The sequence below is a fragment of the Pipra filicauda genome, unplaced genomic scaffold (assembly GCF_003945595.2).
Source record: "Pipra filicauda isolate LSUMZ 115617 unplaced genomic scaffold, ASM394559v2 scaffold135_size2527700_pilon, whole genome shotgun sequence".
Lineage (NCBI taxonomy): Eukaryota > Metazoa > Chordata > Aves > Passeriformes > Pipridae > Pipra > Pipra filicauda.
In genome coordinates, this window is record NW_024103829.1 from 1,816,114 (window position 1) to 1,840,294 (window position 24,181).

General features: G+C 36.1%; 1 protein-coding gene across 1 annotated transcript in view; it reads left to right on the top strand.

Moving 5' to 3' along the window:
* DPYD (dihydropyrimidine dehydrogenase) overlaps positions 1–24,181 on the top strand; it is a 338,238-nt gene that overhangs the window by 6,090 nt on the left and 307,967 nt on the right. Inside the window, exon 2 of the mRNA XM_027740750.2 lies at positions 15,112–15,222. Coding sequence (XP_027596551.1) covers positions 15,112–15,222 — 111 coding nt within the window. The remainder of the gene's footprint in view (positions 1–15,111; positions 15,223–24,181) is intronic.

Consider the following 24,181-nt stretch of genomic DNA (forward strand, 5'->3'; position numbering starts at 1 on the left):
AGAGCAGGATTTGTGCCTTTATATAAGACTTCGGCAAGTATGTGATTTGGCAAAGAAATCAAACATTTGGGATTAGGAAACCCTTGGCCATAAATGCCTTATCAGAAGCTCAGAGGGTGGTGTTTGTGTGGGCATGTTTTTCAAAGTCTTTTCATTTTCATTTGCTGTCATTTTTTACAAAGGGCAGAATTCTTGCAGATCAGCGCAGCATAAATCTCTGGCAACTTTACATGTACAGAGCATCAGTTTGTGAAATGTGCTAACAGAGATTGGCTACACAGATCTTGGGGGGCATTTTGTCCTCTTGATCTGTATGCAGTTCAAATGCAAGGCCATAGTTCAAAACGTAAATTTTGAAAAAAGTCAGATATATCCAGGTCAAATTGTGACTGGGGAAGAAAGCAGCTAAAGAAGTAAGTGGAAGAATTTAACTAAATTATTTGGTTTTCTTCTCATAATAATGTTTCTTAAAAATAAGAACATTTTGGCTTTAAATTGGCCAGGTGTATTCTTTTATGAAATAATAGGTGATTCAGACAGGGTTTTGGTTTAACTTTGACTTTTTTTCTACTCATAAACTCTTACAACCATGACAAAATACCCAATTTTTTTTTGTTGTTGCATATGACAAAGAACATGGGATTCAAGTGGGCAAACTTTTTAAAGTACGATTAGAAAAAAACCAAGAGTAACAATGAAAATTAGAAGACACAGTGAGGAGGAAATACCAAAGCAAGTACATTTGGGGACTATTTAGATCAAGATACGTAAAGGAGTTTTTTCTTAATATTATCCAAATCGTAAATTACAAATGAAATAACCTTATTTTTCAACAGCTTTGTTTTCCTATGCTGCTGACTGAGTTTGGCAATTTCACTTCATTCCTCTGTCAAAATGCTGATATCTTCCTATGAAACATCTGGGTTTTTACTGTGGTCATAGATGCCTCCCTAAGCCAGTGAGGAATTTTTAGTGTTTTTAGGTCTTGCAAGGACTTCACCATTTGAAATTAGAGTAAGCCCACCTCTAAAAGTATTTTGGTTTTAATAATTCTTCTACTATTTATATGTATTGTTTCATAAAACATTATTAGTATGATAAATATTAATATATGTGATGTCCATATTTTATTTGCAAATTTAAAGTGATAAACACAATGAAGTCCTTGAAATGCCAAACCTTTCGTCTCTGCTTAATCTGAGGTTCAATTTTATTTTGAGTATGACATTTGCTGCCTGAAGTGTTACAAGTGACTTGACCTTAAAATTACGTTTATTTTAGTTCATTGAAATGGTTGGCCTTTCCAGTTCAACTTGACACCAACAGTACAAATGGGAGAAGGCAGACATGCTTGCCTGTGACTCTATTTGGAAGCAAATTAAAAAGGTATCTAGGCGATGAATCTAAATATTTCCATTTAGATGGGATGTTAGTCATCAGTTAGAGGCAATCATGGTGCATTCTGACATTTTAATTTCGGGTTCAAAAACAATTATATATGTAATTAAGGAGAGAAGTGTCCAGGCAGCCAAACTGTCTGATTCACACGTCTTGTTGGTGTGTGTGGTTTTTTTAATAGATATACCTGTACACACCACTTTGAGACTATAGAAATGAGGTGGAAAAATTGAAAGCTGCTTTGAAAGTTTGATGTTAGTTAATATGTTCTTCCTAAGGATGCTCTTCTTTCAAATATTAGTCATACATGCAATATCATTAGGTTTATGCTCATTATGGAGATTAGACTCTGCGCCATTTTCAGATAGGTCGTTGTGGTACTTAGTTTATTTATTAATATATTGCTGCACAATTGCCTTGGTTCTTTGTTGTGATTTTGTTAACTGTGCTCTGAGAGGCCTTATTTAAACTGAAACTTCTGCTGGAATGAGCTGTCCTGGCCAGAATTTCTTCAGTCAATGAAACATTTGACCAATGTGGAGAGAATGGAGCAGGCTGCTGTGTAGGAGATGCATCACTGAAAATTGGGCTACTGTTTCCTGACATGGGGTTGTTTTGTTGTGCTGTACAGTCTGCATGGAGCTGCCTACCCAGTCTTGAGAGAGGACCTTTTACTGCCCAATCGCATACCTGTCAGTTGATTAAGGAATGATAATGTTGCGCTCTGAAGGGAGCCCTTTGCAGTCTTGAGATGAAAGGACAGAAGGCAGGACGTGTGCTTCTAGGTGAGGAGAAAAGTGCTGATAAATATGTGCAGGGATCTAGAGGGAAGGAGGAATAAAATATGCAAAGCAAGCTATTGCCGAGTTTAATAATCACAGCATTTTCCTGTACGACCATTGCACTGTTAACATCTGTACTAGCATCTTGCTCATTATAAAATGCTTGGTTTTGCCTTGATTGTGAAGGGCATTCTGTGAAACCCAACTCTATTCTGCTCTTAACAATAAGCTGACTAGTCTTCCATCCAGGCATGTCTAGCATGCATGCAAAACTCCAGAATTCATTTGTGAATGTAGGTAGAAGTGTTAGAATAGGTTATTAAGAACGTCGACCCATAATGTGAGTAAAGAAGATTGAAAGTATAAAGAGAGGTTTTACACCTGGAAGTTATTATAGTTATTTAGATTGAGCGAGAATAATAACCAATTGTTTTCTAAGATGTATGACACATTTATGAAAAACCTTGAAGGATAAATGGATCTTTTTAGTATGCTACTTCCACAAAGAACTCTATGAATAAAATAATAGTGAGAGAACTCTCAGTGGATGCTGAATACTGCTAATTGATGAAATTATTACTTATTACACTGCAACTGAACTCTGCTTAGAAACACTATTTTCAGTATGATTTTTTGAAAATGACAGCTGAAATGTAAGAGGCTTTGTATTGAAAGTGAATAGTGATAATTTCTTGATATCTTTGAAATGAAGGATATTTCAATGACAGTTAAAACCAAGAAAAGTGTTTTGTTTTTTTTTTAAGTGCTCAGATAATGCAATATCGCTATGGAAATAAAATGAACTTTTCTGAAATCAATAAAGTAGACTTAATGTGGATTTATGAGGCATTTAAAAATAACTTTAAATATTCTATTTATAATAAAGCAGTCAATTATTTGTGTCAGCAGTTTTCATATTGTGTCACATGTTAAGGTTAAAAATGAGGTTTGTGAGATAGGGTGTAGCCTTCACATTAAGGAAAACTCTTAATTCTAAATTAAATCAGTATTGAAGAAGTAGTCAGTGATTTACTGCTCAGTGCAAAAATCGGAATGAGTATCAGATTTGCCTTTGGTTTAGTATTGATGAAATTAAAACCTGCTGTCCTTCTTAGTGTGTCTAGTTAGGTCTATATACTAACTCTTAGGACTGTGATCCATAATTGGTGTGAGGATGTGTGCTCAAAATACCACGTGTAGTGTAATATTTTGGAATGTAATTACAGGTACATACGAGAGCTGATTTTAGCCTTAACAAGTCTGTTCATCAGTCCTAGAGGTACACTGCCCTACTAATCTTGACAGTCTTCAGAATCAGAGGAACAAAGCAGGCTTGTGCAAATTCACACACACACTTGAATGTGTGGATGTGTGTGTGTGCTGATAACAGGAACACAAGATGGGAGAAGAGAGGTGGTTCCCAGAATTATTCTGCTTCCATTTTAAAGCTGTGTTTGATATTGCCCTTTTTTCAGCTCCAATTGAAAATGCAAAATTTAGAAGATTTTAATTAATTCAAACATAGCTTTTCAAAACAGATGGAAGTGAGAAAGTGATAAAAGAATTGTGATGGAAAAAAAAAAGCAAACAAGATAACCACAGCAGAAGCTGTTCTAGGATGCTGGTGATAAAATGGAGAAATGAAATGAATACAGAACAGAAAAAAATAAAAATATTGTCTCTTCTCAAATATCTACAGTCGGACTAAAATGTCAGCAGTAACCAGTACTATTGACTGCTGAAGGGCCAGTTCTCTTTAGTTAGGATAGGATATGATAAGAAATAGTTTCCCGAAGACTGTAGAACAAGAACTGCTTCTTAAGTAAAGCAGAGTAGCTTGCATGCTGCTAAATCTTGGCACCAGGTGAGGAGATAAGATGAATTGATTTAGGAACACTAAGAAGTATTTAGCTCAAAAGCAAAGTTAGATAGTTTTTAACTCCCAGCATAATGTTCTCTGTGCACCTTATTAATGAGCCCTTCGTCAAAAGTACAGAAGCCGGCTTGAGGGTTGGGTCAAAACTCTTTTAGTGCTGGAGCAGTGTTTTTATCATGTCTGTTCTCTGATTCACTTTTATCATCTTAGCTGAAGAGCTAATCAGTAGAATTTCATCCAGGTTTGCCATCCATCCTGTGCAGTGCAAGGCAGGAACATGGGGATGAAGATATTCTTGTTCCAGGGTGACTCCAGTAACAATTAGACTGTTATGCAAAATGTTTATTCTTGTAATTACTTGTGATGGCTTCCCCCTCTTTCTCCCTGTTTCAAATGGAAGCTAGGGAACTCATGCATTTGAATGGAGATAAGTGTTTAAACTTAGGGAGTTTCAGGCTGAGAACCATCATCCTGGAGGCAATCCTGTGAGAGGCTGCCAGTTGATGTGTAAGTCCAGGAGGGTGAGATAGAACAACTGTTGTGGTTGTGTTCCTCTTGTCTGGTCGGTGTTTTGTCCCACTCAGATAGTGTGCCCTGCTTGGCATACTGGCAGCTGTGAATCCCTTCCTCGGGTGCTGTGAGAAGCAGCTTAATTAGGCATATAACTTTTACTTCTGGTGTTAATCACCCTCCTTGCTTACAAAACTCATCTGTCTGTGAAGGTAGGCCTTCGCTCAGGAAAAGGGAGCAAACAATAGCTAAAAGAAGAGCTGACCTAAAGTCAAGTGGGAGGCTCAACATGACTTGGCAATGTGTGCCTGCAGCCCAGAAAGCCAACCATATCCTGGGCTGCATCCAAAGAAGTGTGGCCAGCAGGTCAAAGGAGGGGATTCTCCTGCTCTACTCTGCCCTTGTGAGACCCCACTGGAGTACTGCATCCAGCTCTGGGGTCCCCAACATAAAAAGGATGTGTTCCTGTTATAGTGAGTCCAGGGGAGAGCCAGAAAAATTATAAGAGGGCTGGAGGACCTTTCCTCTGAAGACAGGCTGAGGGAGTTGGGGTTGTTCACAACAGAAGGCTCAGGAGAGACCTTAAAGCAGCTTTCTGGTGCTTAAAGGGGGCCTACAAGAAAGCTGGAGAGGGGCTTATTTTTACAAGGGCATGTAGGGGTAGGACAAGGGGGTTTTGCTTTAAAGTGATAGAGGGTAGGTTTAGATCAGATATTAGGAAGAAATTCTGTACTGTGAGGGTGGTGAGGCACTGGAACAGGTTTCCCAGAGAAGTTGTGGATGCCCCATCCCTGGAAGTGTTCAAGACCAGGTTGGATGGGACTCTGAGCAACTGGTCTAGTGGAAGGTGTTCCTGCCCATGGCAGGGGGTTGGAACAAGATGGTCTTTAATGTCGCTTCCAACCCAGACCATTCTATGATTCTATGAGGTAGAGACTAAATCCACATTTCTGAAGCAATCCTGCTCTGAAGAGCAGGAAAATAATTAAAGCACTTATAGAACAGTTACCTGGATACTCTTCCTTTGCATCATTTCTGAATAACGTTACTTCTGTTACTCTGCAGTACGTGCTCCTGCTCAAACCAAACCACAAACAAAGGGATGCTGATCTGAGACAAGTGTTTGTTAATATTTCAGTCCTAATTGAATGACAACTTTGTGGTCTTGTAGTCTAGAAAAGACAGCTTTGACCTGTCATCAAGATGGAAATTTTATTTTTTTAAAAGTCCAATACTTTAATTTTCATGCTTGAAATCCACAGCTTCAGAATCATTACAGTATTTTTATAGGAGAAATACTTCACTATAATTTTAGAAAACTTTAAAAATTATAAAAATACTAGTTCTTCCCTGTTTAGAGGACTCACAGCAGAGATGCAATTTTGCTTAATAAGTAAAAGAGTTGGAAAATAATGCTACTACATACAACACCCTTTATAAAGTATTTTAAAAATAAGTTTTCTGGTATAAACATGGGACAAAGTATGATAGATCAGAATCCAAATGTTTACTGACATGTTTTTAGACTGGGAAACCTAATCTGATTATTACCTCTGCCTCCATCCCACACTTTCATCAGTATTTAATGTCAATAAGATTTAAAAATCAAAATTGTAAGAGTGAAGAACTCCAAGGAATCCCTTTGTATTTCCTGTTGTCAATTTATGTTCCATTGTCATCTATAATGCATATGATTCCCCATGTATTTACAGAATATCACCTTTCTTTGCTTAAAGGTGTTAACATCACTGTGTGCTTCTGCAAAAAAAGACAAAGATGTTTTAAAAGGAAAAGGGGAAATTGTCAACAGTTTCCTCTTGCCTTACTTGCATGGGCTGTCAAATTATATTGCTTGAAAATTGGCTGTGAGGTTTTTTTTTCTTCCCCCCCCCCCCCAATTATCAGGCATTTAATTATATTTTAAAATGTGCCTTCACATATCAAACCATTATTGTTTATAGTGTACAATTAATAAGTCCTTCACATTTCTTTTTTACTTCTAGATGCTGATTATTTTTTCCCTTTTGATTAGAATGATCTGATGTATACACAAAATTACTAGAAAATCAGTAGTTCCATTTCCAGTTTTGTATTTTACCAAAGTATTTAACAGTTGCTACTGAAATTTTTGTAGAAGTTTGGACACTAGTTGCACAAAGGTAAATTTACTTCTTACTTCTTCATATTGCAACAGATTTAGAATGTCAGTACTGATAGATAGTTGGCATGTTCTTGGAACAAATACAGATGTTCACATGTATTTCAAGCACTGAATATACTAGATCTTTTGGATGTATATTGTCACTCATCCTTGAATTTCAAGTTCATTTATTGGACTTTGCAAATCACCTTTTAACGAAGTTCTCAGAACATTGCTTTGCCTAGCTAAAATTAGTTCCGCTGATTTTGCCAATGATTAAACTTAGGCAGTTGCTAATTTCTCTCTTGTGATCAAAATTTAGTAGAGTGTTCACCTGTCATGAGCTGACATGTCTCTGATGCAAGTTTGGGTTTTCCTTAAGCAAACACCCACAATTGAGGGTCCAGTTGGGAGGTTCAGTTATGGGGATACAGTGGCCTATTTTTGGTTTTGGCATTAAGTTTATTTTCAAAGGGCAACTGAACTTGCTTTCTTTTTCAGTCTTTTTGTCTTCTTGTAGAAAAATAGAAGTGAGGTGTAAATGTATGTATATGATAACGATCCTTTGTGCTGTAATCCTTTTGTTAAATGATTCTCTGTGTGAATGAGCAGTTACCAAATGGCATACCTATTCCTCATGTAAACAGAGCAATTTGATGTGCAAGCAGTCGAGACATGGATAAGTTTTATGGTGAGGAAACCAGAAACTACTGTTACGCCTGTGATACAAACCTAATATTTTCTGAAGCTTTAAGTTTTGATTTATAAAGAAGGAATATATTTTTGTTAGGAAGATGAAAAAAGGTAACTTTGGGCATAGTGGGTTTCACAGACTGTGGAGACCATGCATGCGCTTGCTTCTAATGTAACAGCATTCATAAAGCTAAGAATCAAGACTGTGACAGGAGTTGCTCTGGGTTTCTTTTTGTACTTAGCCAGTTGGTTGGATGGTTAAAAACTGTCCAGTTAGAGAGAAAAAAATATTAAAATGTTAACTGTATGTGGAGAAGGATAGCTGCACCAAATTAAAACCTTCTACGGTAAATTAAGTAATATGTTAGACAACAAAATGAATACATAATAGTGAAATCAACTTTGAGTAAATCTACAAGAGCTGTGCTCAGCCATGCCTTCTCTGAATTTGCTATATGGAGGCTAATGTTTTTGGATGTGGTGTATTGTTTATAGTGTGAAAACATGATCTTATCACAGAGTAGGGAGAAGCCTCAGAACTGATTTTTTGTTATGGTGAAATTTGAGCCTGCTTTACGCTGTATGGTTTTGATGTATATGTGCTTGTGTTAAACACATGAATAATTCACTGAATACTAGTACTACTTGGGTACTTAAAGTAAAGCACGGAGGGTGGGTATTCCCTTTAGTTTTCCTTGTGAGGGTCAAGGCACTTGAGCAGAGATTAGTTGTGTCAAGGAGGTAGCATGCAGAGTTTCCAGCAGCGTAATTTACCACCCAGAGCTCTTCCCATAGAGGAGAGTGGTTGGTATCTAAGGGAAACAACTCTTCTTGTTTTTTATCTTAATAAACCTTTTAGAATTTACAGTAATACCTAGCACAAATGCATTGCTGAGTTAGAGAAATCAAGCTCTTAATCTGAAAGTTAAGGTATCAACACGATTAGGTAAACCATGTTTAGGATTGTGTAATTTTGCTACTTTGTTAATCTGTAATGCATTAACTTTGCTTTTGTAACAGAAAGTGCGCTTTTGTTAACTCATAGCTAAGACTTTCCTGACTTTTGTGGGAGTGATTTAGAAAACTGCTCTTTTGGTTAAGACTTAGTGTTTACATACTGCAGGGAAATCTGAGAATCATGAAAATCTGTAGTGGTAAAACCGTTTTGAAAATGCCATTTTTTAAGTATCTAGTAATGGATCTAGGACTACACTCCTAGGATACTGGCATGCTATGATGAGTAAGGTCTTACTCTCTTATGAGTCTTACTCTCCCTAAATATTTGAGGCTATGTAAGGAGTGCAAGAAACCGAAAAGGTGTTTGTTCTGATATAGTAGCAGTCTGTTTTATGGGGAAATGTAAAGCTATGTGGAAATGTAAAGAGGAAGATATAGTACTTAAATGCTATGCTAAAGGCAGTGACCTGTCAGTGCACAGCTTATCACAAGATCATCCACTGGCCTTAGTTTTTGCACTTTTTTGAGATTCTGAGCTTGTGTGGCTCAAAGAAAAAATTAGTCTTCTGATTAAAAGTTGAGTATTTTTCCAGGTGTGTTTGAGCTCTCCCTGCCCAAATGCACACCGAGATTCAGGGTCAGACCTCAGTCCCGTGAGCCTGTTGGCTTCTCAGTCCCTATCTCACAGGAGGCTGCAGTGCTACTGCTCTTTTAGCACTGGTTCATAGGTTGGTTGTCTATCCAAAGAAGTGGAGCCCTATCTTCCAGCTTTCTGGACCTTGAGGACTCTGGTTTGTAGCTATCATTGTAGTGTAAAGTGCTGTTTCTCTGACATGGACGAAAAAGGCCACCTAGAGAATTTATCCTTATTGAAAGAGAAGAGGGTTGCACCTCATCACATTGATATACTGCAATAAAATGGGTTTGCAGTAAGCTTGTGACTTTGCTCACACATGCAGCCATTTGTCTCAGTAACAGAAAATATATCTGATAATACACTAAAATAATTCTTTGGGGGTTTCCCTTGGATTCTCCAAAGGCTGACCACACTGTTCCCCTGACATCTGCACTCATTTCACATTTCACTGAGCTTTCTCTGGCCTTCGTTGCCTCACAATTAAACCAGGCCTGAACTGCTGTGAAACCACAGTCTTTTCACCTTTTTGAAGTTTTTGGATGAACTCCTAAGATACATTATCAGCCAGATTATATAAATTGTTTGTAAGATTCTCTTCAGATCTTGAGTAAGGAAATGCACATTTGACACAAGTGTCAATTTATGGGATATTCTGTCATACATAAGCATGAGGGAGAAATTCACAACATTTTCCCATATTCTTTCAATAACGAAATGTTACATAGAGCTAGCTTCTGGAAGATTTGACACCATAGGTATTTAATTTTTAAGATCTTGTTTATCTTCTAATCTTACAAACTCTTCTATGACTAGAACTTGCTTTTGGTGATTTGGTAATGAAACTTTCACCAGTTTCATTCATCAGTGATAGTTAGGGACTTTATAGGCTGCATCTAACTGTGCTTCATACAGCCTTCTGAGAGGCACAGTGGATGTAAAATATGAACTAGGCAGTTCAAATTAGATATTAATAGAAGGAGTTCATGCCTTGGTCGTCTTTTTCTTCACTGACATGGTTTTTAAACACTGTTCATTATTCTGGATCATCTAATCTTTTAAAAACAAATACTTCTATCTTGAGTTCTTTGGCTTTTGACTAAATAACAGTTATAAAATTAATTTCATGTTCAGACATACTAGAAAATATCATCGGAAAAGCCCCAGGTACTTGTTTCTGTCAGTGAATTAACACTTGCATAGCTTTGAAATTAATTGTTTAGTGTGCTCATTACTCCTAGAAAAAATAAATATGTTCTCATTATGTTCACTTGGTGAACATATGTATCTTACACTACATTTAATGTTACTTGCTGTGAGGGAGATTACAACTCTTTTTTAAGGAAATTGGGTAGATTAATGGAATGGGGTGGGTTAAATTGTTCACCACATGCATTCCCTAGCATGCCTAGGCTACTCCTGAATTTTAATTGATGTATATAAAAGAGCTTAGCTGAGGAGGCTCTTGAAGCAACTGGAGTAAATCAGGATATAACCTGTGTATTGCAGGGTTTGGGATAGGTAAATGTGCTATATGCTAAAACAAAGAGAATAACACATGGGACTGTATTTTATGCCCACAATCATAGTCTGCATGCACACAGTTGCATTTTCAGCAGGTCCATTGTGACTGTATGTGTATTGATCTGTGGTGAACTTAAGCAGGTGTTTTGGGGCTGTTAATAAGAAACTTTCCCAACAAGCTAGGGGAAGTGGGCAGAATCCATGAAACCAGCAAATTTTTACTTTGTCTTGTTAAGAAGCTTACACAGTTCTAATGCTGCAACCTGTGACAGAGCCTGCAGGTAGATTTTTCTGATCCTTATTCTGACTTTGAATTACCAATAACAAAGACGAGGATTACTGAGGACTAAATACTCCTGGTGCAACTCATTGGTTTTAGTAGGAGGCTTTCCAGAAGCAGAGGAATCTGAACTATTGAATTTTTTCCAGACTAACTGTTTTGAGTGAGGGACAATGTCCACATAAGCAAGACACCTGGCTAAGATTGTTACTTTGGGGCAGAGAAAGGAAAAAAAGAAAAAAAATCCAAAGATTTCACAATGTAGTGCTTTAAAGAAAAGCTTTCAAAATCTGAATTAGTGCCATATATTTTACAAAGACAATGCTAGACTAGCAGGACTTTTTGAGGACTGCCTTGAAGTTACTGAAGTCCTACCTGTGATTTAAATTGTACTCTTTTTCCTAACAACGTGCCCTCTCTGCCTGCCTCCCCTATCCCTCTTGGCTTTGGAGCATTCCCAATAAGCATAGTGCTTCCATAACTTTATATTTTATTTTGCTGAATATACATTTAATTAAGAATCAGATTTAATTGCAATAGCTTCTTCTGATTTCAGGAAAAGGGTGGCTTTATGAGATGGGAATAAAATGTTGTGTGACACTTTTAATGAAATTAAAAGTGAAATGAAATGTCCTTACCAGAAATTTGTTGCATCACTGGGGAGCGAGTGCCAGACCTGCCCTGATTTAACCAAAAGTGCTGTGTCAGAAACAGGACTCCCAACTGGAGGGTGTATTCTGTCCTGAGTGACTGCTTTGAAATCGCTTATTTGGAGTAATATTAGTTCAAATTTTTTATAAATTACTTACTGTGATATAATATGCTGTTTTAAAACTTTTACAGTCTTTTGATTAATAGATGATAGTGAAAATTAGAGCTAGTATTTTTTGTGTAGCCTTGTTAGTCTTACAGTTTAAAGTAGAAGCTAAGCAATAAGCATCTAATGAATAGCTTATGGTAAGTTTATTCTCAGAAGCTGTGTTAGTCTTGGCACAGATCAACATAACCATTTGTCACTAAATTCTCAAAATTTAAAAACTGTAGCTATGACTTATACATGCTAGTTGTTCTCCATGTACATTACATATGAGTAGTTTAATGCATTTTAGGATACTTGCAACCTTAATAGCTATTAGTCACATAATAACAATATAATATGTTCCCTTCTAGAAGAGGATGTATTCAGAAATCGAACCATTCTTCTATATTTTGTAGCTTATAATTGTATTTCAAAAGACTTAAAGAAGTCATCGTCGTGGGTTATTATTAAAAGAATTCCTTAAGTTAGTTGTATTTGAGGAACTCATCTGCAAAATATACTGGTTTACATTCTGTAGACAGGCCGCTCAGCTTTCTTCCCAAAGTGAAGTCTTCAAAATAATCTATGGAGATAATGAAAGAAAGTATAATTCTTTGGTGGTGTGCATAATCATCAGCACTGTGCAAAGCTGCAGGTTTAGCTCTACTGTGCATGTTGTGCAGCTGTGCCACGAGTCACAAACTCAACATGTGCATCTGTGTACCTACTCATAGCCCCATTTCTTTCTCCATCAACCTAAACAGATTTCTACACAAATACAGAGGTGTTATATTCTGATTTGCAGCCATTAATGATAATGGATTTATACCTACTTTATTTTTAATGAAATAAATGTGGCCATTTATGTAAAACTGTAAAGATATTATTCACAGGTTCTGCATTACTATACAAATAGCATCTTCATGTGAAATCCAAAGTTCAGAGTACTTTGAAAAGGAGTGTATTATGTACTTGCATTCTCTATTGAGGAACTTGAGTCTTGCCCTTTTAACATCTGGAGAGATCAATAGCTCATCTGTCAAGAATGAGAATTTATGGAGCAGAATAAGCATGGAATTCAGACTAGCAAGATTGCAGAACCCCAAATAATTCTTCTCACCAGCAGCTCTCATCCTGCTCAGATGACCAGTGTGTTAGAGAGACTGGAGATCTCAGGATTCCTTTCTTGCATGTCCAGAGTGGTTTATTTTTGTGCATACATTGTAATTTGCAATACCAACTGTAGAACTTTCTTCTCAGTAATTTTTCTTCTTAGTTGCTGACTTATCTGCATTTATTTGTTAAATTTACTAAATGTCTGACTAACCGTAAGCTGTGAAAACCAACCAGGGAACTGAAATGAATAGGAAGAAAACACCCTCATGGATTTTCATTTCTGACAGTTCAACAGACCCAGAAACATTTACATTACTTTCCCATCCAGGCAGTTAACGTCTGAGTTGTTCTTAAAACACCAGAGATCTCTAGCTAGAGCAGCCACTCTGGTCAGCAATCCAAGATTTAGGCAGGTAGTATATTATTTAGGTAGTGGGAATATAAACAGTTTTTACATTGTATATGTGCTTTAGTATTTTCTGTGCCAGTTTTATTTCAGATTTAATTCTGGGACATGCTGTGCTACGTAGTCCTTTTGGATTTCTGCAACTGTTGTGCTTGGAGCCATGCTCCTGGTGCAGAATTCCAACAGGAGCAAACATATGGGGATTCTTCCGTCCTTGGCTTGCCCCGCCATTTGTTCCATGTTTTAAACCAACTGGTGCTGTACCCAGTGGAGTACATCTGTTACAGTTTATTGCTAGAAATTTGCAATTCATTTCAGTTTGCTAAAATAATTATAATATTCATGGCCAAGCATTAAGCAATTACAAAAGAGAGAAGACAAAATTTTGCTGAAGTTTGTGTGTGATTCAGAACCTACTGCCCGGTTTCTGTAATTTGGCCACTCAACAGTCAGATGTGCTCCAACAATTGAGTTTGATTATCCTGTGAAATTAAAGTATCAACTGAGATGCTGTAAATGACATCCCTTATGTGGATGCCCCTGCTCTGTTTTAATTAAGAGTGAAATAAATTGGCATAAACCACTACTGACTGCATTTGGTTGCCCACATCTTGCCTGAGGTACTCAACTGGGGAACACCTAGAAATGGAGCAGTCTTTACTGCTGGAATTGCAGAAGCACATCCAATAACACCCTTTAACTCTTTCTGAAAGTCAACAGCATGTAGGCTGCTAAATAGTTTATACCTTTTTGAATGTTGTACCCCACTTTTATCTTTGTGCTTCAGGCAAGCTGGGAGTTACTGCATTGGACTGTGTTGTTGTTTGCAGGTAGAATTTTCAAGTAGGTGAGATTTCTGGTTTGTAGGAAAAATGGATTACCAATCAGTTCAGATTAAAGCATTAAATAGTTGGATAGAAAGTGACTCCTTCACATTTAAAATAAAAAGTCCCCATAAATGTCAGTACAATAAAATCTTAATACAACAGATTACTGTTTCATCATTATCACCCACTCAAGCAGACTTTTAAAATTAGGAAACATCCTGATATAATATTCATAACCCCATTGTACTCATCATGTTCAGCCTCCATTTCTCTAGGTCAGTCTTGCACATTTTTGACATATAGTAGCAGAATAAGCACACCCAATTCACCACAGTGGAGACATATAGTGCTGAAGTCCATGTTTTTTGAAGGCAAACTTACAAAACTAATTCCAGGAGTTACAACCAACAATGTGCCTGGTTTGGTTCTCCCTCACAGACCTGAGTCTGGATGTGTCTCTTGCATGCCTTTCACACTCATCCCTTGAATTAAATGAGGTCAGTTTTGCTATGGAAACCTGTCACTTGCCTGATTGGAAAAAGAGCTTGGGTTCCAAAAAGCGAATTTAATTTGTTGAGTTAATACAGGGAAAGACACTAAAAACTTCTTTTTGCCTGTTGCCAGATCATCACCATGACTTAAAAATGTGGCTATATTACCTGGATTTGTTTGTATCCTTGCAAATAAAAGCATTTTATGATAAATGAGTTAGCTCATCAGCTCACTAGGTGTAGAAGCAAATTATTGTGCGGGGGAAGTTGGAGTTTATATTGAAATGATGAAACATTCAGAAATAAAACAGATCCTTTTTAATGTTTTTGCTTATCTTACTTTACAACTGTTACTTGGAGTGATATAATGAAGCAGAATTATGTGTTTCTATATGCTGTACATAAAAAATATCCATGGGAATGGAAATCATTATTAAGGCCATTAAATATAATTTTGTTTTCTAGTAATCCTAGAAATGTCTTTAAATATTCATAATCTAAGTTGTGTGGACAATGTGAATCTAAACTAATTAGTATGGAGTTGGGCTATAATGTTAAATAATTGCGTTTTGGTTTTGCATAGCACTGTAAATAAGTGTGTAAGGTGTGATTTAAAAGGCTTTGAACTTCCATGGAAATTTTATCTATATTTTAATGTTTTCTATTCTCTTTCTACAGAACATTCTGGCTTTAAATCCCCGAAAACAGACACATGCAACTCTTCATTCAACTGCAGCAAAGAAGCAAGTAAAGAAGCAATGGAAAAGGAATTCTGACAAAAGCTGTTTGGTAAGAGCGTGTTCATTATTGCATCTGGAACATTCAATAAATCATTAAGGCTGAAATCACAGTCGTGTGAGAGAGAAATTGGAGTTTCTTGTGTTATTCGGTAGCCAAATTTGGCTTCTATTTTGCTCCTGTAGATACAGTTACTTTGTGATGAGCTAACTACTTTTCAGACCCTATTGCGTGTCATCCTTTTTTCCTTTCTGCTGATTTAGTAGGTCTTCGATGCAACTTTTTCGCCTTTTTTTATGGAGTCTGATCCGTCTCAAGTGTCAGCTCCCGAGTCACATGGAGCCCCTTAACTTCCCTGAGTAGCCAGCATCAACTGCATCTTCTGCCACTTCCTCCTTTTTCTTCTGTTTTCCAAGAGTAACACTGGACAGAGCAGCACTTCACTATCCTTTCTGAGACTTTTAAAGGTGATTTTATTTTGCTACAGAAATAGGGGAACCTGTCATGTGTATCTATTTGATATATAAATAAATACATAAAGCTTAGATTAAAACATGGCTCTGGACTTTAAATTTTGTGCATTGTATTTTTCAGGAAATAATTGATTTTAGAATAAATATTTTTTCGTTATAAATTACTTCTACCATTAGATATCATAATTTTCTCTCTAGGTATTTGAATTCCTAGTCTCAGTGTGATATTTGTAAAATCCTCTTAGACTTTTGTCTCTTTGATCTCTCATCTGATTAGAAGGTCTGTAGTGTCTCCCTACAGATTGTGTTAGATAATCCTCTAAATTCAGGAATTTTTAAAAGTAGAGTACTACATCTGCAAACTATTTCCTTTAAGGTTATAATGATACTGGTTATCTTTTCATAGTGTTGTCAAAACACCTTTTCCTGTTAAGCAGGCAAATTCAGGTAGGAAATTGATATTTGTTTGTAATTAAAAGTATCCCACCCAATACCCAACAAAACACAAACCAAACCAGAAATGACACAAAGTTCCTCAGTTTCTTAAAATCATGAAATCCAGTATGACTAACAAATATTTGCTGGGAGGAGCAATGCCTTAACATTTCAGCAATAGTCTTAGTATAGTTTCCTCTTCTATGGCACTGATTATAAGAATCTCTTTCTTATTATAGCTAGTATTCCTATTTTCTTTTATTTATTGGCTTAGTATTATATATATTGGCCAGTATTATAATAACTGGAAACTAATGTACAGGAAAAGCTTCTCTGTTGTGAACAGGGACGATTATTTTGGGATGTCTGATGGAGGTATTGCCCACAACTGTCTGTTCCTGCTGCACAGACAGTTGAGCTACTTAGCAAGTGGCTCCTGGACAGCTGCAGTTTACGTCGTCATGTTTTCGGGTGACCTGAAATCAATACTGTGCTGCAAACTCTGTTTTCAGAAACTGTTTGTTAGGAAGCTCAGGTATCCATGCAGCAGGGCAGCTGGGCATCTGTGTAATAACCTCATTAGCTGTTCCAGTGTAAATTATCCTAGTTAGTTAAACTACAATGTACAAACTTAACTAATGGGTGTGTTGATGGACATTTTCCAAATTGTCTAGGCTTTTAAATTGCTCTTAGTAATCTCTCTGCTTTTCTCCATGTCAGCCTTGTTTGATTTTTGTATTCAGTTTAATTAAAAAGTGTTTGATATTTGAAGGTTTTGCTGTATTTGTGAAAGTGCATAGTTTTCTAGAAATTGTCTCTCTTCCTGTCTTTCTGCTGTTAGCTGTATGTGTTTACCTCGTAGTGTCTCAAATGTTCTTGGATCCCCAAGGCCTGAGCTTCTTGGGCTGTGCAAACACCACTGATTTGGTGTCATTGCTGGCTTGTGTACCTTGTCTGGATTTTCACTTGACGGAAATTCTGATCCTTGTCAAATATTTCAGGATGATTTTCTTTGGCATAGGTTTACAATCTAAGAAACAACTTGGTTCTATAGTTCTGCAATACTGCATGGAGGTCTGTGCAGTTGTTAGGACCCCGCACTGACAGAGATCTGCTCATGTGTTGCGTCTTACAGGATTAAGGGTTAGAAAGAAACAAATGTGTACATGGACAGATATAATTACCTTCATCACAGATAGTTCTTATACTGCATATTACGAATTATTTTGTAGAAATGTCACATAATTTAGTTTACAAGCTATTATGATAAATGTAAAGTGCTAGAAGACGCTGTAAAGAGCTAGTCCTTATTTTTAGGTGAGTAATGGTCCTAGTTTTTAGAACAGACAAACGTTTCTTCACTCAGAGATATATTCTGACAGAAAAAGCCCTGAAAGAATCAAACTTAAATATTTGTCTGGTCTCCCATTACATAAAAGACATTAGGAAAAAATGAGAGGCTTTTTACATTCTCCAGATCATTGTTGTTGAGTGGTTTTAATAAAAAAAAAACAAACATGAAAACCAAAAACAACAAATGGTAGAATCCTTTCCTAAGCTCCTTAAATTAAGAAAGCTGATGTAGGAAGGATGCGTTGAGCGCAGTTTTCTGTTTTGGTCTAAAAAGCCATTGGCAGTAATGTTTAGTCCTGCTAATGAACAGATCAAGCTCTGTTTGAAGTCCATATGAACTTTATATGTTTCTATTTCCTTAAAATCTGAATTTAGCTTTTAGCTTTGGATTCTTTTAAAGCTGTACTGATGCTGCCTTTGCAGGAAGGTGGGTGTATGAAAATACAAGACTAATTAAATTAACAGCCCTCAAAACTCTGAACAAAAGCTGCATCTGCTGAGGCATGCACACAGTGACTTTGTAATGTCTAATACACTTCCAGATGGCAGACTTACATATTTCCTCAGAATAATTACACAAGTGAAATTTTAACTCCTAGCCTGCTCTGAGACACTTTGGATTGCCCATTTAATGAGTTCTGAAGTGGAAACTGTATGTCAGTCTTTCCTCAGCACTGGAAAAGTATTCTCCTAAAGGAAGGTTCGATTATGCTTTTGATGAGTGCTATTGTTTATTTACTATGTTAGCAACCAAGTTTTGCTGTAAAAATAAGTTATAGATGTAGGTGCAAGGCAAGTCAGCTTTCCTTCAAAATTTTTAACTCAGAGATATATATCAGAGTAGGAAAACTCTTTATTGCAGTGTCACCCTCAGTAACGGTGTTAGACCTCTTGTTTTTTCCTGATTCATGTTGAAAAGTGGTGTAAACAGATGCTTCTGGTCTATCTGGGGGAACAAAGACTTCTGTTGTTCAGAAGAAATTAAAAATAGAAGAGTTTTGAAATGGCTGTACTAATAGTAAATCTTGAAGAAGGTTACAAAATTTAGATCACATTAGGTCATCAGTTTACAGATAAAACAAAAGCAAAGGAATGAACTGTGGAAACTGAGGATTTGCTTTTATTTCAGGGCTTTCCTGTGTAGTTCAGGATTGCTAAGACTTCTGATTAATGTTTTTATTTATGGTTTCCAACTCTATAATTCCATTTCTGTGTGTATTTTATACTTGCCGACATTTAGATGACAAACTAGATGGGCACACATTGTGTACATTTGCATTGCACCCCACACACTGTATGAATAGGGTTTCTAAGCATTATGGAACAAGTTCTGCTTTTACCTTGAACATGTGCATGGTTGTCATTTAAATGAAATTGACCTCTGCAAGTTTTATAAATTCACTTGTCACTGGAGAATTCAGTGGGATGTTTTAGTCCAGTATTCTTTTTTGGTAATGAAACCTTGGAGTTACCTACTAGGGATAGGTGAGAAGTTGATATAGATCCACCTGTGTATTCAGACTTTCTTCAGTTTCTTCAGCATTTAGACTTTCCGACTTTCTTCAGGACTTAGAAATAATAGTAATATTTGCTCCATATGGAAGTGTTGGAAATATTTCAACAAGACAAGGAGGGTGAAAAGGAAATGGGGTTTAAATTGGTTTGTAGCTAATTGTCTTAGCCTGTAACAGTATTGATTTTCTGGCAGCAGTAGCATTATTCTTTGTCCTTACATGTGCTAAGCCTGATCAGCATTGTGCAATAAGAGCTTCTCCTTTTCCATGAACAAACTAATTTTAAAGCCCAGGTTGTTTTTTTTTTTGTTTTGTTTTGGTTTGGTTTTTTTTGTTTTGTTTTGTTTGGTTTGGTTTTTTTTGTTTTGGTTTGGTTTTTTTTTGTTGTTTTTTTTTTTTTTTTTTTTTTTTTTTTTTTTTTTTTTTTTGTTTTGTTTTGTTTTTTAGGGGCATCACTTTGGGCAGGAGTCTTTAACTGTACTATAGTTCTTTCCAGCCATTAAAAAGAACCCAATTCTTCACCTTGTTTTTTTCTGTGCAACCTTAAGGTGCAACTACCAGATTGCTTTGTGCTAATGATGGAGAATGAGATCTGCAATTTATTGCAAGATGTAACAGCTCATGTTGCTCTTTAAATTCAGGGGACAAGGGTACTCCCTTGAAACAGTAGTAATAAGCTTGCTTGCTAAAACTTCAAACTGCTTTTCACTTTGATAGTATTTCTGTGGCTGTCACTGCTATGTATAAGCATCTGAATTATTTGAAAAAAGATTTGTAAATACCTCTTGATGTACAAATGTCCAAGCTTACATAGAAAAACTTGTAAAAAAGATGGTCCTTTCTCAGCTATAATCAGTTTGTTACTCGAAGTATTGCCTTCCAGTGAGGTGGAAAAATGCCATGTGATTTTTGTGCCTAATCATGTATCATGCTTACAAAATAATCAAGTTAGCATTTCACAAATAACTGATGGGTTGAAGCAGAAATAGTGCAAATTGCAAACAAGTAGATATGAAACCCAGTTCACCCAAGGCCTGAAATCAGGAACCTTGTATAAATGCTTTTTCAGTGAGTAATTTGTCCATTTCTAGCCATGTATTGATGAAAGATTCTATATTTATAAATAAAAAATAATCTCAAATATTGAAAAATAGAGAACACTCATTAAAGGAAATCAACTCAATTATATTTATAATCTAAACGTATAGTTTACCTTTGCAAATATTTATTTTTGTCTTCATTGCATATGAATATGCAAGTTTAGCTCTTTTCTGAATGGTTATACAATGGCAGATGTCTCTCTAATCGCTGCTCTATTCAAACATTAATTGGTAGAACATATGTAGAATTCTACTAGTCTGAATAGGTATAGGATAGCAGCAGTCTTTTTAATCACATCACTATTCAACCACTAATTGGTGTGATGATTAAGGGACATTAGAGGGAGCACTTTGACATCTGATTCTTTGAACTGATGTCTGCTCGGGCTGCGCGGTATTCATCATGGCCAGACTGATTTCTTAAATAAAATGCTCTGATTCCCAAATGTGGAAAATATTGCATTAGGATCTATTGAGGTGATTAGGGAATTTGAGAATGGTTCTTTTATTTAACTAGTGATTGACTGTATATGCACAAACTATTCTTATGAATAATACATGTGTTACTGAGTATCAGAAAGAGCTGAGAAGTAACATCAAGAGATTTTCTCTTTTCTCATAGTGTCAATAATTAAATATTAATACAAATTTTAAAATGTACCAGTTTAATCATTTAGCAGTCAAATTCCTACTCATGCATTTTTTAGATTAACTAATTACTCTGCATTTTCTTGTATCGATAGCATATGCTGGCATTTATAACCATTTTACTGGAATAAAGTAGTTTACATGTTTATATATGATATCACTTGCTCTAAGAAATGCATATTATAGTCCTTGAATTTTCTGTTTTATATTTGTTTCAGTGTCTTAGAGTATTTTCATTAGAATATCTCAATAGCTCCTAACTTGCCTGACTGCTACAAATTAGTGCTTCTATGCACATTTTCTGTGTATCAGATTATAAATACTAGTTGGTGGCAAGTTATGCCAAATGCTTTCTTAGTACTGTGCAAAAGGTTCCTTCTTAACCCTGGAGTGCTTGCAAAACCACCTCTGACCTCTTAACTTCCTCTGTTCAGTTCTTCAGGTTCAGTGTTCTTCAAATTTGATGTTGGATGATTCCTCTTCTATATAGCAGCACTCACCAATGATTTTTAGTTCCAGGTGTATTTCTGATCTTAACCATTTCAAAACTGAAGTGTTGCAGAGTTGCAAATTGTTTAGTTTTGCACATAAATATGACAAAATGAAAAATGCTTGTCTGCTGCAAGTGCTGAATTCCAGGTAAGTCTGATCAACGCATTCCCCTTCGTTACAGCTGAGCAAATCAGAGTAGAGATAGGACCAGAAATCATCTTCTGTTCACTTTCAACTTTTGCTTAGCATTATATTCTTTTAGATGTGGATTTCTGTATATTTTCCTGTGGTTATTGGACAGAGATAAAGGTATTATGCTGGTGTATTGGAATAAATAGCAAGAAGACTAGCTTCTCTTTTTTCAGCCCCACTACTCCCACCTTTTTTTTTTTTTTTGCTTTTGTAAGCCATTGCTCATAATGAAACCTATACTGCTCTTTCTTCTCCTAGATTTTCTTCTTGTATAGTGAAGGTCTCTCTCCATTCTGTTTATTCATATAAAAATATGAAATTAAAAATGGTCATGAGCTTTAGGTTGAGAAAATTCTTGGAGAAACCTGTGCCATTGTTAGCATGTTAGTAATTACTTCAGATCTATTTTTAGTGTCTAAGTTGTGGAAGACATCTACTCAGTAGAAGTAAAAGGAGCTGGGAGACCAATTTTACTAGTAGAGCTAGTATAGCTTGCTGAATGCTGTATTTTGAGCAGGGCTTGTAGCACTGTCCAGTATTAAGTTGCACTGAAGTGTTCATTGCAAGACCCTGCTTGTAGTCTGTCTGCAACTTTGCCATATATATGGACAGAAAATTTTTGAGTACCAGTCCATCAGTTCCTTTATGCATATTAAAAATGCAGTCATGAATGCATATAAAAAAAGGCTTGATTTAAGTATGAATGAACAGATCTGGTAGAAAAAGCTTGGTCTTTTAAACAATCATGATAGCATTATATTTTAAAAAAACACTGACATCCTTCTGCTTTGAAGCAAGGAGATCTAACAGGCTGGGGTTTGAAAAAGTATATTGGTGCAACAGAACTGTCCAGAAGTTTTATAAACTTTATCTGGACCAGCTTCTGTTGCATTTTCATCACAATGTACAGTCCTCAGGTGCAGAGCAGATAACTGCCTCATCACTCACTGCTCCTTTGCTTACAAAATTCGGTATTCTTTACTTATGGTAGTGTCCTGGTTTCAGGAACTCTGAAATTTTTGGTGATGAATCTCAGGAATGATTTTAGACCTTCATAGTGATTTCTTTGTTGTTTTATAAACTGATACATTCTTTGAATATAGTGTTGAAAATAGATATACCCTGTTGGGAACTGATGACCAGAAATAATTTTTTGGAGATTCTTCCATATGCAGAGATGCTAGGGACTTCTTGTCAAGGCATATTCCCTCAAGTCTTTCTGGCTGTTTCCCTGTTCCAGCAGTTCCAACTGTCTTCAGACAGCTACATGTATGTATTTTCTGAAGTCACTTCTTCCATCCCCTGATGGATTCATCAACAATTATCTGGAACAATCATTCACGCAGCAGAACTTTCTATTCTCTTACTGAGAATAGGACTAAACCTACTCTTGCTTAACTGCTAGCTGAAGTGGAAGATGTTTTCTACTGTAAAGCTAAAGATCCTACCACTTGCATTCCATTTGAAAGTTATCAAGTTGTAATTCATGTCTTTGTTTTTTCCTAAAAAAAAAATAAGTTGGAGTTTTCTTGTTCATGTACCATGTGAAAGGAATGTTATTAACGTTGCTAATCAAGTAAACAAATTAAGAAGCATCCAAATGACTACCTGTACAGTTGCTTTAAAGGATATGCACTATTCAGGTGAAGTGTACAGATGGTAAAAAGGTAGCAAGTGTAAAACCCAAACTTTATGGATCAAAATCACTTAAGGGAACAGTAATAAAGTTGTTTCTTGTGTGCTAAGAATATGCTGTAGAGTTTCCACTCAGCAGGTTTAAATTTGGGTATGGTTGTAAATAGAAATCAATCTAATAAAATCATAAAAATATAGGTTTAGGAGGAATAGTGAGAGAATTTCTGGATTGGGACAGAATGAAATCCAGCTAGACATTTCTTGGCAGATATTTGTATAATACGCTTCTAATGACACATGATGTGGGAGACTTCGTATTCTTTTTACTGTTAATGCAACAAAAAATTTTTCCTAAAATATACTGTATTTTATTTGCTGAAAATCAAATTATCATCTCCTCTTACTACTTGAAGAACAATTGATGAATATTATTATCTTCTTTGTATAAAGTCTGTTATAAAATCTTAAATATATCTCTATATCGATCTATCTATCTGTGGGTGCCCCATCTCTGGATGTATTCAAGGACAGGTTGGAGGTTTTTTGGGACTAGATGATCTTTAGGGTCCCTTCCAACCCATTCTTTTATATTAGAAGATTGCTATTAGATATCCTTTCAGTTCTCTGTTTTTCTTCAACTCTGCTGGTTATCTTTTCTGAAACTGTTTGTTTGTTTGTTTTCTTTGGATTTTAATTTTCTTCATCTTTCTCTAATTATGATGATGAAAAATTTCAGATAGGACCTAGTTAGCACCAATTAGAATGAAATAATTTCTTTGCCTTACCAGTGAACTATTGGGCATGTGCTGTTCCCTCTGAGAGTATTGGATTATCTTGTATTCAGTTTATGGCCTATATCCTGACCCTTCAGTTTGGCTTGGTTTTAAAATTCTTTCTTTGCCTTTTAAAATGTTTGATATCTCCTTTCCTGTTTCCCTTATTCCACCAAACAGTTGAAACCATTAGTACATTCTTCTTTTCCAGTTATCCAAATCAATGGGATCTTGGGTGAGTCATGAAGCATCTTGATTCAGGTGATTTTTTGCTGATGGAAAACAAGCCAGGGGTTGTTTTAAATTAGTTGTGCCCTCACTGGGTATTTGTCTTATCTAGTCTACATTTTTAATTGGCTAATGAAAATGTGCTGTGGAATATTCTAGATTTGTCA